The sequence below is a fragment of the Erinaceus europaeus genome, chromosome 4 (assembly GCF_950295315.1).
Source record: "Erinaceus europaeus chromosome 4, mEriEur2.1, whole genome shotgun sequence".
In the NCBI taxonomy this organism is placed as follows: Eukaryota; Metazoa; Chordata; class Mammalia; order Eulipotyphla; family Erinaceidae; genus Erinaceus; species Erinaceus europaeus.
The window spans coordinates 143,586,774-143,599,834 of record NC_080165.1 but is presented as its reverse complement, the minus strand read 5'-3'; the positions used below and the strand labels follow the sequence as shown (position 1 = coordinate 143,599,834).

At 45.1% G+C, this 13,061-nt stretch overlaps 1 protein-coding gene across 4 annotated transcripts in view; it reads right to left on the bottom strand.

Annotated features, from left to right (window-relative positions):
- Positions 1-7,443, bottom strand: part of PDSS2 (decaprenyl diphosphate synthase subunit 2) — a 233,851-nt gene extending 226,408 nt beyond the window's left edge. For all 4 annotated transcript variants that reach the window (XR_009549625.1, XM_060190688.1, XM_060190687.1 and 1 more), the window contains exon 1: positions 6,871-7,443. Coding sequence is in view for 3 of the 4 variants with exons in the window: in XM_060190688.1 (XP_060046671.1) it covers positions 6,871-7,163 (293 nt within the window). In the remaining variant the exon portion in view is untranslated. The remainder of the gene's footprint in view (positions 1-6,870) is intronic.
- Between the last annotated feature and the right edge of the window lie 5,618 nt (positions 7,444-13,061).

Below are 13,061 nucleotides of genomic sequence, written 5' to 3'. Positions count from 1 at the left end.
TTAAGTTCTTGACAACAGAGACTATGACATGAATATAAGAGGTAGAACTACTTAACGAGAGGGAGTCAGGAGGTAGTGCAGCAGGTTAAGCACACGTGGCGCAAAGCACAAGGACCCTCATAAGGATTTGGGTTTGAGCCCCCAGCTCCAGACCTGCAGGAGAGTCGCTTCGCAAGCGGTAAAGCAGGTCTGCAGGTGTCTTATCTTTCTCTTCCCCTCCTCTCTCTCCATTTCTCTCTGTCCTATCTAACGATGACATCAACAACAACAACAACAACAATAAAAACAAAGGCAACAAAAAGGAAATAAATATTTTAAATACTCTTTTAAAAAAAGAAATACATGGGAGTCGGGCTGTAGCACAGCAGGTTAAGCTCAGGTGGCATGGCACACACCTGGCCAGCTTCACTCCATTCTATATGACACAGTCTGGCTTTAATACAAAGTTTGTGAGGCGCATAAGCCATCATCCAAATTTCTTGAAGTCAGTGTCTTTCAGAACTCAAAATTTTTTTTTTCTCTTCAGATGTTAGGGTGGTACATTCCACCCAGCACTTTAACAGGCTTGGGGCAGCCCACTGTAATCAAAACTATTAATATTTTTGCTATTTTATTGTTGTAGTTATTATTGTTGTCGTCGTTGGATAGGACAGAGAGAAATGGAGAGAGGAGGGGAAGACAGAGGGGGAGAGAGACACCTGTAGACCTGCTTCACCACCTGTGAAGCGACTCCCCTACAGGTGGGGAGCCGGGGAATCAAACCAGGATTCTTACACCGGTCCTTGCTCTTTGTGCCACCTACGCTTAGCCTGCTGCGCTACCGCCTGACTCCCCACTTTCAGAATTTTTAAACAGTGGTAAGAACTACAGATTTCTACCATGTGTGACCTAAGTGCTTCACATATTAAACCTTGGGTGGGAAAAACATACAAACTCTCTAATACTAATGTCCAAGTACTGATAGAAATTATAATGGAGGGAGACAGGCAGTGGCGCAGCAAGTTAAGCGCACATGGTGCGAAGCGCAGGGACCGGCGTAAGGATCCCAGTTCGAGTCCCTGGCTCCCCAACTGCAAGGGGGTCGCTTCACAAGCTGTGAAGCAGATCTGCAGGTGTCTTTCTCTTCCCGCGTCTTCCCTTCCTCTCTCCATTTCTCTTTATCCTATCCAACAGCACTAACAATAATAACAACAACAAAGGCAACAAAAATGGGGGGGGAAAGTGGCTTCCAGGAGCAGTGGATTCGTAGAGCAGGCACCAAGCTCCAGCGATAACTCTGGAGGCAAAACAAACAAACAAGCAAAACAAACAACAAATATTCCTGGTGACAAATGCTTCAGGTCACAGTGGAATGGGGGTACAAAGCCCTCTGGTTTACTTCCCCTATAATTTATTACTCTCGACATATGGACCAAAATTCATCATGGGGTGCAGAAGGTGGGATTTCCCGCTTCTGTAATTGCTTCTCCACTAGAAGTAGGTGCTGGTAGGCAGACCCACACCCCAGCCTCTGTCTATCTTTCCCTAGTGGGGCAGGGCTCTGGAGACGTGAGGTTCCAGCAAGCACTGCTGAGGTGATCTGGAGATTAACTGTAGCTAACATACACGTAAAATTTACCACCTTGATCATTTTAAGGGAACAATTCAGCGGTGTCAAGTATATTAATTGTTGGCAAACCGATCTTCAGAACTTTTTCAGCTCACGAAGCTAAAATACTACATCCATTAAGCAACAGAAACTCATTTTCCCTGCTCCTGGCTGGCCAATCAGCACTTCACTTTTTGTTTCTCTAAATATGACTAATCTAGATACCCCACAGAAGAAGGAGCATGTAGTACTTGTCTTTTTGACTGGCTTATTCCATTTAGATTGTATCCTTATGGTTTGTCTATGTTGTAACATTCTGTAATTCCTTCCTATTCAAAGCGGAATAATATCTATACATACATATGTGTATACCACATCTTGTTTAGCCATTCATGTATTTTTTAAACATTTTAATTTAACTTTTCACTTCATCTTGGAGGGAGCTTGAAGGAATCATGTTAAGTGAGGTAAGCCAGAAAGAGAAGGATGAGTATGGGATGGTCTCACTCACAGAAGTTGAAAAATAAGAACAGAAAGGAGGACACAAAGCAGAACTTGGACTGGAGTTGGTGTACTGCACCAAAGTAAAAGGCTCTGGGGCGGGGATTGGGACATCTGCTTCCTTTTATCTCTTGGTTATTATGAATAAAGATGCTATGACCAGGAGGCCAGGTTGTGGCACACCTGGTTCAGCTCACACATTACAGTGTGCAAGGACCTGGGTTCAAGCCCCTGGTCCCCACCTGCAGGGGGGAAGCTTCACAAGTGGTGAAACAGGGCTGCAGGTGTCTCTCTGTCTCTCTCTCTCCCCCTTCCTTCTCAATTCTTTCTTTCTCTCTCTTTCTCTCTCCCCCCCCATATATATATATGATAAATAAAAATGAAAAAAGAAAAGAATGAAATAAATTATGTCCTTAAAAAAAAAAGATGCCGGGGGTCGGGCGGTGGCGCAGTGGGTTAAGCGCATGTGGCGCAAAGCGCAGGGACCGGCGTAAGGATCCCGGTTCGAGCCCCCGGCTCCCCACCTGCAGGGGAGTCGCTTCACAGGCGGTGAAGCAGGTCTGCAGGTGTCTGTCTTTCTCTCCCCCTCTCTCTCTTCCCCTCCTCTCTCCATTTCTCTCTGTCCTATCCAACGATGAATTGCGTCAACAAGGGCAATAATAATAGCCACAACGAAGCTACAACAAGGGCAACAAAAGGGGAAAAAAAAAATGGCCTCCAGGAGCGGTGGATTCATGGTGCAGGCACCGAGCCCAGCAATAACCCTGGAGGAGGAAAAAAAAAAAAAAAAAGATGCCATGACTAGCAAATGGCATCTAGCAGAGACATTCCTTCCAATTCCTTTGTGTATATATCCAGAGTTAGGATTGTGGGATCAGATGGTAATTCTATTTTTAATTTTTTTGAGTAGTGAGGCCAACTTTCTTCACTCAGCATAACTTTCTGAGATTCACTGGCGTTGTACAGATAACCAAAACTCCTACTACCATTCTCACCACACAGGTAGAAACCCACTATTTAATTAGCAAAAATTAAGAATCCTCATAGTTCTGGTGAGAGAATAGGTTAATATGAACTTAGAAATTGTTCGTGAGGGGGTTGGGCAGTAGCGCAGCGGGTTAAGCGCAGGTGGAGCAAAACACAAGGACCGGCATAGAGACCCAGGTTTGAGCCCCCAGCTCCCCACCTGCAGGGGAGTCGCCTCACAGGCAGTGAAGCAGGTCTGCAGGTGTCTGTCTTTCTCTCCCCCTCTCTCCATTTCTCTCTGTCCTATCCAACAAGAACATCAAGGGCAACAAAAGCAATAACGACCACAATGAAGGCAACAAAATGGGAAAAATGGCCTCCAGGAGCAGTGGATTTGTGGTACAGGCACCATGCCCCAGCAATAACCCTGGAGGGACAAAAAAAAAAAAAAAAAAGAGGAAGAAAAAGAAAAGAAAGAGATTGCTCATGAGAGTATCATAACCACTTTGGAACACAATGTGCTGTTATCTGCTCAAGCTGAACATGGACACACAGTCCTGTGTCCGTTCCTTCAAAACAAATACACCAAGAGACAAGACTAAGCGCATATACACAGCATCATTTCTTCATCACACTAATCACTGCAAATAGCCCAAATGCTGGTTGAAAGAAGCCTGTGGCATATTCACACTACAGAATTTTATACCTCAGTGGAAAATTAATGAAGAACAACTGAACACAATATGTTGAGAAAAAAATGAATTAAAAAGCAAGTCAGAGCAGAGTATATGCAATAAACTGTCATATTTAGAAATTTCAAATTGAGTTAAGTTAAACATTATTATTAAAATTTTATCATTGAAGGAAACGTGATTTTTTAAAAAATATTTTTATTTATTTATTTATTTCCTTTTGTTGCCCTTGTTTTATTGTTGTAGTCATTGTTGGATAAGACAGAAAGAAATGGAGAGAGGACAGAAAGAGAAGATACCTGCAGACCTGCTTCACCGCCTGTGAAGCGACTCTCCTGCAGGTGGGAAGCCGGGGGCTCGAACCGGGATCCTTACGCTGGTCCCTGCGCTTTGTGCCACATGGGCTTAATCCACTGCACTACCGCCCAACTCTCAGAAACATGTGATTTTCACAAAGAAAAAGAAACACAAAACTCAACACAATGAGAACCAAGAGGTGAAGGGGTAGGGAGAGGGAATACACAGGGGTTTCATATTGAGTTTTACAATTTGTGTTTTAAGTGTCTTATAAACTAAGGAATATTCCAATCACAAGACAAATCTGACCCACTCATAAAATGATCTTCTCAATATCTGGAAATGATGCCAAGAAATAAAGACATTCAAGGAAACATGGGTAGTAACTTGAGGGATCCTTAAAATGGAAATATTCCAAATCTTGACCTGTGTAGATATTTTGCTTGCTATATTGTACTAGGTTATACAAAATGTAAACTTTACAAAGGGTACATTAGCAGAGCTCTTTCTTTCTCTCTATGCTTATTTTTATGTATTTATTGGATGGAAACAGTGAGAAACCAAGAGGAAAGGGGAAGATAGAGAGTGATAGAAACAGGGTGAGGAGGGAGTGCAGATAGCATAATGGTTATGCAAACAGACTCATGTGCCTGAGAAAGTCCCAGGTTCAGGCCCCCCACACCACTATAAGTCAGAGCTAAGCAGGTCTCTGGGAGGGGAGGAGGGGGAGGTGTGGGGAGGGGGAGGGGAGGAGAAGGACAAAACAGAGATACCTGCAAGCCTACTTCAAGACTTGTGATGCTCTCCCCCTGTAGGAGCTGGAACCTGGTTCCTTGTGTGTTGTAACATGTGAGATCAAACAGGTGAGCCACCACCCAGCCTGTCATTAGCTCTCTCTATATAACTTCTTCCAATTGTTTGTGAATGTACAATTACTTCAAAATAAAAAATTCATTTTAAAATATAGTTTTTGGGGGGCCGGGCAGTGGGTTAAGTGCACATGGCACAAGGCGCAAGGACCGACTCAAGAATCCTGGTTCGAGCCCCCAGCTTCCCACCTGCAGGGGGGGTGGGTTGCTATCCAACAACAACAACATGAATAACAATAGTGACCACAACAATAAAATAACAAGGGCAACAAAAGGGAATAAATAAATAAATATTTAAAAAACTGGAATATTAGTAGCAGATTAAATAAAGTGCCATTATTGCATATGCTAAATTGATTACTATGCAGTAGGCATGTCAACAACTTCCTATGCTCAGGGATTGTGCATCTGGAAATACATGTTGGAATATTTAGGTGTAAAGGGCAGTGATGTATGCAATCTACCCTCAGCGTGTGTACCTTATAAGTAGTGTGCTTCATGTGAATAGTGCAAACATCAAAGACAAAGCTGGGGCTGGGCAGTGACAAATCTGGTTGAACACCCGGTTACAATGCGTAATGACCCGGGTTGGAGCCCCCAGTCCCCAGCTGCAGGAAGAAAGCTTTGCAATTGGTGAAGCACTGCTGCAGGTGTCTGTCTCTCTTCCTCACCCCCTTCCCTATTTCTGGCTGTCTCTATCCAATAAATAAAGATAATATTAAAAAAAAAAAGACAGCTGACTAAAGGATTTACATAGTGTTCTTTGAGGTATTACTACAACTTTTCAGCATGTTTGAAATTATTACAAATTTTGAAATGGAATCAAAAGTTGTGGTCCTTAAAATCTAAAGTCAAATTTCACCAAATGATACACACCTCAAGAAGATAACTTGGGGGCGGGGTAGATAGCATGACAGTTATGCAAAGAGACTCTCTTGCAGGGGCCACGTGGTGGCACAGCAGGTTGAGTGCACATGTCACAGCAAGGTTCAAGCCCCTGGCCCCCACGTGCAGGAGGAGGAAAGCTTCAGGAGTGGTGAATCAGGGCTGCAGGTGTCTGTCTCTCACTCTCTCTCTCTCTTCCTCTCAATTTCTGGTTATCTCTATCCAATAAATAAAGATATTTTTTAAAAGAGAGAAAGAGAAACGCTCATGCCTGAGGATCCAAAGTCCCAGGTTCAATCCCCCCCCACACCACCATAACAGCTGATCAGTGCTCTGGTGAAGGAGGAGGAGGAGGAGGAGAAGATGAAGATGACGACGATGATGATGTAGGGGCACACTGACTGGTGAAATTCCTACTTCAGAACCGTCTACCTGCGGCTCTTCTCCTTCCCATTCTTTCTGGAGGCAACTTCTCGAATTGTATGAAATTGAAAATAAATCTTATCTTGTTTCTACAAGATCATTTCTCGAAAGCGATTCAACGAACCCACATCCTACTCGATTTCTCCACAAATCACTATGCAAGTCCACCCCAATGAGCTGAGAAGCAAACACGTACAACTGCTTCTCAAGAGAAAACACTTTCCATTCAGCGGAGCAGAGGAAGGAGAACCGAAAAACAAACAGCATCGAATACTTAGGGCTAACTGGGAGGCGGCGATTAATAAAAATAAAGTTCCCACCTGCAGGGGAGTCGCTTCACAGGCGGTGAAGCAGGTCTGCAGGTGTCTGTCTTTCTCTCCCCCCTCTCTGTCTTCCCTTTCTCTCTCCATTGCTCTCTGTCCTAGCCAACAACGACAGCAACAATAATAACTACAACAATAAAACATGGGGGCAACAAAAGGGAAAATAAATGAATAAACATTTGCAAAATAAATAAATAAATAAATAAAGTCAGGAGCTAATCGGAATGACACGGGAAGGTGCGTGGGTCAGGAAACAGGAAAAATAAAAAAAGGGGGAGGGGGCTCGAGTGGGTGCGAGTGAGTGGGAGCGAGGCAGGGTGGCTCACCTGGCTGTGGTCAGCAGAGGATGCCGAGTGCCCACCAGCTTCCGCACCTGCATAGCGATGTTGCTGAGCTCGTCGCTCAGCAGGCAGCGGAGGCTCATGAAGGACGTGGGGTAGCCCACGATCTTCTCCGCCTCGGACACCACCTGGTTCCAGTGTGTCGGGGACCCGGAGGACTGCGCGCGCCGGGAACCCACCGAGAGCGGGGCGCGGGCGGGGGGCCACGACAGGCGACGTGGGGGAGCCGCGGCTCCGAGACAGCGGCGCACACGCCACAGCTGCTGCCGAAGGTTCATAATTTTGAATCTGTGAGTATCACGGACCCGGGGGGGTGCCCGAGGGTGGCACGGGGACAAGACCGGGGCAGATGGTGACAACTTGCACAGACTGGGAGACGTCGACAATTCCTGACCCTCCGGGCAGGGTAAATGTCTGGAGTCCTGACCAGAAACGAACTTTCTAGCGGCAGCTTTCTGCGATCCGCACGGGATGGGCACTTCAACCTCGCTCAGCACCGCCCCCGATCTTCCGGGGTAGAAACCACCGCGGAGATCAAAATGGGAGACGCCATGTTGGGGGCATGGAATACGACCTGCCGTAAAGGCTGCAGTAAACCCGTGGGTGGGCGGTTCGGGAGCAAGCGAGGATTTTTCTTCCTCACTTTACGGCACCGCCTGGAGCGGCCTGGAGGGGCGGGGCTTCGGCGGCGAGCTCCGGAAGGCGATTGGCTGGAGGGAGAGCTGTAGCTCCTCCCACCCGCCGCCGCTCTGCTACCCTGGACCCTGCGGCGGGAGGATCCTGCTGCCAGGGCTTCTGGAGTCAGGGCGGCGGCACAGCTCTCTCACTTCGGGGAGTATTTGTGCTGTGAACCAGAGTCGATTTCTAGCCAGTCTCTGCAGTCCAGGACCTCTGAAAGAAAAAACAAAGACAGCACGTAGGAACTAGGAGCCTGCTCCTACGAGAAGCCTCCGTCAGTGCCCGGGGCTGCAAGGGCTTCGAAGTGTGGCCATGAGCACCAGCGCCGGGATTCTAAGTCCTGGCAAGGGGAAGAGCTTTGCTGCCCTCCACTCCCCACTACGTGGGACGTAGCAGTGGCCCCGCAGAACGAATACCTTCTCTCCAAGTTTTGTCTTTGATTGTTTTTTCGAGTTTTCGACCTGCTTGGGGAATGGAGTTTTCTCTCCTGTAAAGCCTTGGCAGAACCAGCCATTCTTCCACGTGGGTGCGGAGAAGACAGAATGAAAAGTTGCTTGTGGGCGGGAGATATAACGTAATGGTTATGCAAAGAGACTCTCCTGCCTGAGGCTCTGAAGTTTCTGGCTTAATGCTTTTCCTCCCCACCCACCACTAGAAGCCAGAGAGAAAGGAAAGGTAGGTAGGTAGGTAGGTTACTTGAGTCTGCTCCCTCTCTACCCTGTCTCAAGGATTCAAACTATCACCGACTTAAGTTTCTTCCACTTAAAAGTTGGTGAGTTCTGGCTTCTGTAATTGTTTGTGTTGGACATGGGTGGGCACACCTTCTGCACCCCCTAAAGAATTTTGACCCGTACTCCCGGAAGGGGAGAAAAGTTAGGGGAAGATGACAAGAGAGGGCTCTGAACTCCCATAGGGAGCCCGAGAAAGAAGAGGAAAAAGAAGGAAGGACATTGGGAAATAATAACAAGTGTAGGTGTGACTTAGAAAGGAAGAGAAGGTAGTGAAGAGGTAAATAAGAATAGCCTTGAACCTGAAACCAACTGTTCCTTGTTCTGCGTAAATATTTCCACCTGTGCCCACCCTGTGATAACTATAAAAAGGTGGGATGAGAAATGATCAGGGTCGCAGACTCTCCCCTTGCGTGGAAGGGTATTGGCAGCCCAAGCTTAAGCTTGCTAATAAAGGCTCTTGATCTTGCATGTGATTCTGGTCTTCTTTGCATGTGATCTTCCCTTGAACCTCTAGGTACAACAGGTAGGACTATTAAAATTTCGTAGGCTCCAGCTGGCTGGGCTAGCTTCATGCGGGTAACAGAGACGCGGAGACAACGGCTGGGCAGGGAAGCTGTATTTCTTTATTCAGGAACAACGATTCATAAACTAAGACAAACTAATCACCAAACAGAACTCTGCTGTCTCTTTGCGGTGGCTCAAGCACTCTCTCTTACTCTGGAACTCCAGAACCCCGGAACTCTTTTACTCTCGAACTCTGCAACTCTTCAACTCTTGAACTCTGAAACTCTTCAACTCTGGAACTCAGGAACCCTCTCTCGGGGTTCCTTCGGGGCGGGGCCAAGCAGGCCCTCGAAACTAACTGGACTGATCTAATTCTCTCGGCGTGGGAGAACTAGAACCCAATGTAAAGCATACAACAGACTATAGGGGGGGAAAGGCAAATATATATAAATATAGACAATTATAGAAAGAATAGTCAACCCATATCTGTGACCTTGGGAGAAATACTGTACCTTCCAATGAAGGGGATGGGGATACAGAACTCTAGTGGTGGGAACGGTGCAGAATTATACCCCTGCTATCTCGTAATTTTGTAAATCAATATTAAATCACTAAAAAAAAAATTGGTTAGATCATTTTTAATTCTTAGAAAGTCTCATTAAGTAGGTTATTCTCGGGCCGGCGGTAGCGCAGCAGGTTAAGCGCACATGGCCATGGCCCAAAGCGCAAAGACCAGCATAGGGATCCCTGTTGGAGCCCCCGGCTCTCCACCTGCAGGGGAGTCGCTTCACAGGCGGTGAAGCAGGTCTGCAGGTGTCTGTCTTTCTCTCCTCTCTCTGCCTTTCCCTCCTCTCTCCATTTCTCTCTGTCCTATCCAACAACGACACCAATAACAACAACAATAATAACCACAACAACAATAATAACCACAACAACAATAATAACCACAACGATAGACAACAAGAGCAACAAAAGGAGAAAAATGGCCTCCAGGAGCAGTGGATTCATAGTGCAGGCACCAAGCCCCAGCAATAACCTGGAGGCGCAAAAAAAAAAAAAAAAAAAGTAGGTTATTCTCCAGTCTTTCCTATCAGAAAATAATCACAATCACAGCAAAGTAACCTGAGTCGTCTAAGACCACTCTAGCCACGAGTGGGGCGGGAGGGGGGGAGGGTAGTGCAGTGGGTTAAACGCAAAGCGCAAGGACCAGCATAAGGATCCGGGTTCGAGCCCCTGGCTCCCCACCTGCAGGGGAGTCGCTTCACAGGCGGTGAAGCAGGTCTGCAGGTGTCTGTCTTTCTCTTCCCCTCTCTGTCTTCCCCTCCTCTCTCCATTTCTCTCTGTCCTTTCTAACCATGACGACAATAATAAACTACAACAATAAAAACCAAGGGCAACAAAAGGGAAAATAAATAAATATAAATTAAAAAAAAAAAAAACACTCTAGCCAGGGATGTGAACCCAAGCAATCTGGTTTCCAAATCCATTATCACATTACATACTTTCTCTAAGTAGTACGCTACCACTCACTCATTTCCCCAGTGGGAAAACATGGCAAGTTACAGAAGTGAGATGACGGCGTGGGGAGAGGTATTTAATGGAATAATAGAAGAGAGTTAACTTGGTGGTAGCCGTGGCATGGCAGCACACATTTGAAAAGGTGTGAAGCTGTGCTCTTCAGACATATGCGATCAATCGTAGCTTAGTAAAAGGGGAAAGAAAATGAACACAAAAGTATTTACACTGAGAAAACAATGTTTTTTCCTAATATATGTATATATATATACATACATACATATACATATATAATTTAACCTCATTTCCTTTGTTCAGCAGATGTCCCTGGTGACTTACAACTTCAATTTTATTTGCAAGAATTCAAACTGGGGTACTTTCCTGGTGTTCTGTATCACAGGTATTAGTAGGTAGAGGGAGCTACTATGTCCATATCAAATACAGCCTCTAATCAAAAGTGAGAAAGGCAAGCTGAAGTTTAAAAATAATTCCTGTGAATGAGATAACAAATTTCCTGGCAATAAAACTCAGCCCTGTTCTAAATGGAAACAATGTGGGGAGTAAGCTACCTTCCATTCTGAAAAGTTCCAAGGCCTGAGCTCCTGGGTTATCCAAGGCAAAAGAAGTCAGACTAAATGTGATATATTATGCACCTGAGGCTGTTTCTTCAGAGTCATGGTAACTTAAGGCTGACTTCATGCAATTTCCTTAATACTAATTCACAGCATGTTCTTTAATTTCTCCACAGAAGCCAAGTGCATTATTCTCTCTGGTCATACTCTATTAACCAAGTTTTTTATTATTCACGGGACTTTCGGCCCCATTTGCTTTAAATAACCAGCCCTTTCTTATATACTTATAGTTAAAAAGGTTGCGTTATCCCTAATGATGGTCAGGTTTTAGGAGGTTAAAGTGGTGTATTTTTTAAAATATTTATTTGTTTATTTATTCCCTTTTGTTGCCTTCTTTTATTGTACAGTTATTATTGTTGTCATTGTTGTTGGAAAGGACACAGAGAAACGGAGAGAGGAGGGGAAGATAGGGAGGGATAGAGAAAGACAGACACCTGCAGACCTGCTTCACCGCATGTGAAGTGAATCCTCTGCAAGTGGGGAGCCAGGGTTCGAATCAGGATCCTTCCGCTGGTCCTTGCACTTTGTGCCATGTGTGCTTAACCCACTGAACCACCGCCTGACTCCCAAAGTGGTGTATCTTTTTAATGTATTTATTTGTTAATGAGAAAGATAGGAGGAAAAAGAAAGGACAGGACTCTGGTACAAATGCTGCTGGGGATCGAACTCAGGGCCTCATGTGTGAAAGTCTAATGCTTTATCCACCTCTCAGACCACAGGATTTGACTTTTAATCTTCCAGATAAATTAACTCAGAGTCTTTATGACTAAAGAGATTTCTGGATTGTTAATGACTATTCTGCTCTTCTTCTGTCCCTGATAATGGAGATTTTGAGAATCTCAATTTTTGTGAATAAGTGTATAAAGAGAGAATACAGTATGGTTTCCAACCTTGGCATTTTTTTTATACTTTATGGGAAGGCTAGTGGTTTACAATAGAACTATGTTATTATTATTACTATTAAATTTATTTTTATTAATTTTATTGATTTATTTTATGGGGAGGTTAATGGTTTACAGTAGAACTATATTATTACTACTATTAAATTTATTTTTTATTAATTATTAATTTTATTAATTTATTTTTATTGTAAAACATTAATGTTTTACAGTCAACAGTAAATATAAAAGTTCGTACACGCGTAACATTTTCCAGTTTTCCACATAACAATACAACCCCCACTAGGTCCTCTGTCATCCTTTTTGGACCTGTACTCTCCCCCCCCCACCCCCACCCCAGAGTCTTTTACTTGGGTGCAACACGCCCACCAACTCTAACCAAGTTCCGCTTAGTGTGTTCTCTTCTGGTCTTGTTATTCAGCTTCTGCTTGTGAATGAGATCATCCTGTATTCATCCTTCTGTTTCTGACTTCTATCACTTAACATACAGTACAACTATTAACACATACAACCAACCTCTCAGCTCCCCATGATGGGCGTCTAGGTGTCTGCAAGACCCTTTTCCCCCAAACTAGCTTCTCTTCCTCCATCACCCCCTAGGACTCCAGCCCCCTTCCATCCCATCTGTTACTCTCCTTCCCTCCACCCCACCCCCAGTCCTTTGCTTTGGTGCAATATACCACACCCAGTCCAGATTTCACTTTGCTTTCCCTTACTGCCTTTTTTAAAAATTGTTTTTTAATATTTATTTATTCCCTTTTGTTGCCCTTGTTTTATTGTTGTCGTTGTTGGGTAGGACAGAGAGAAATGGAGAGAGGAGGGGAAGAGAAAGATAAACACCTGCAGACCTACTTCACCGCCTGTGAAGCGACTCCCCTGCAGGTGGGGAGCTGGGGCTCCAACCGGGATCCTTACACTGGTCCTTGTGATTTGCGCCAAGTGCACTTATCTCACTGTGCTACCCCCTGAATTCCCCCTTACTGCCTTTTAAGCTTCACCTGTGAATTAGCGCATGCGCTGTTATTGATCCTTCTCTTTCTGGAACCTTGACATCTTGAGCCAGACAAGTCTTTGTTACGGGGAAAGGACTGTCCCGTTCATGGTTGCATGTTTAATTGCATCCCTGGCCTCCGTTCACCAGAGGCCAGCAGTATCCCTCTCCGAGGTGTAACAAGCAGAAAGATGTGTCTCAGGCTGCCACCAAATGATGCCCCTAG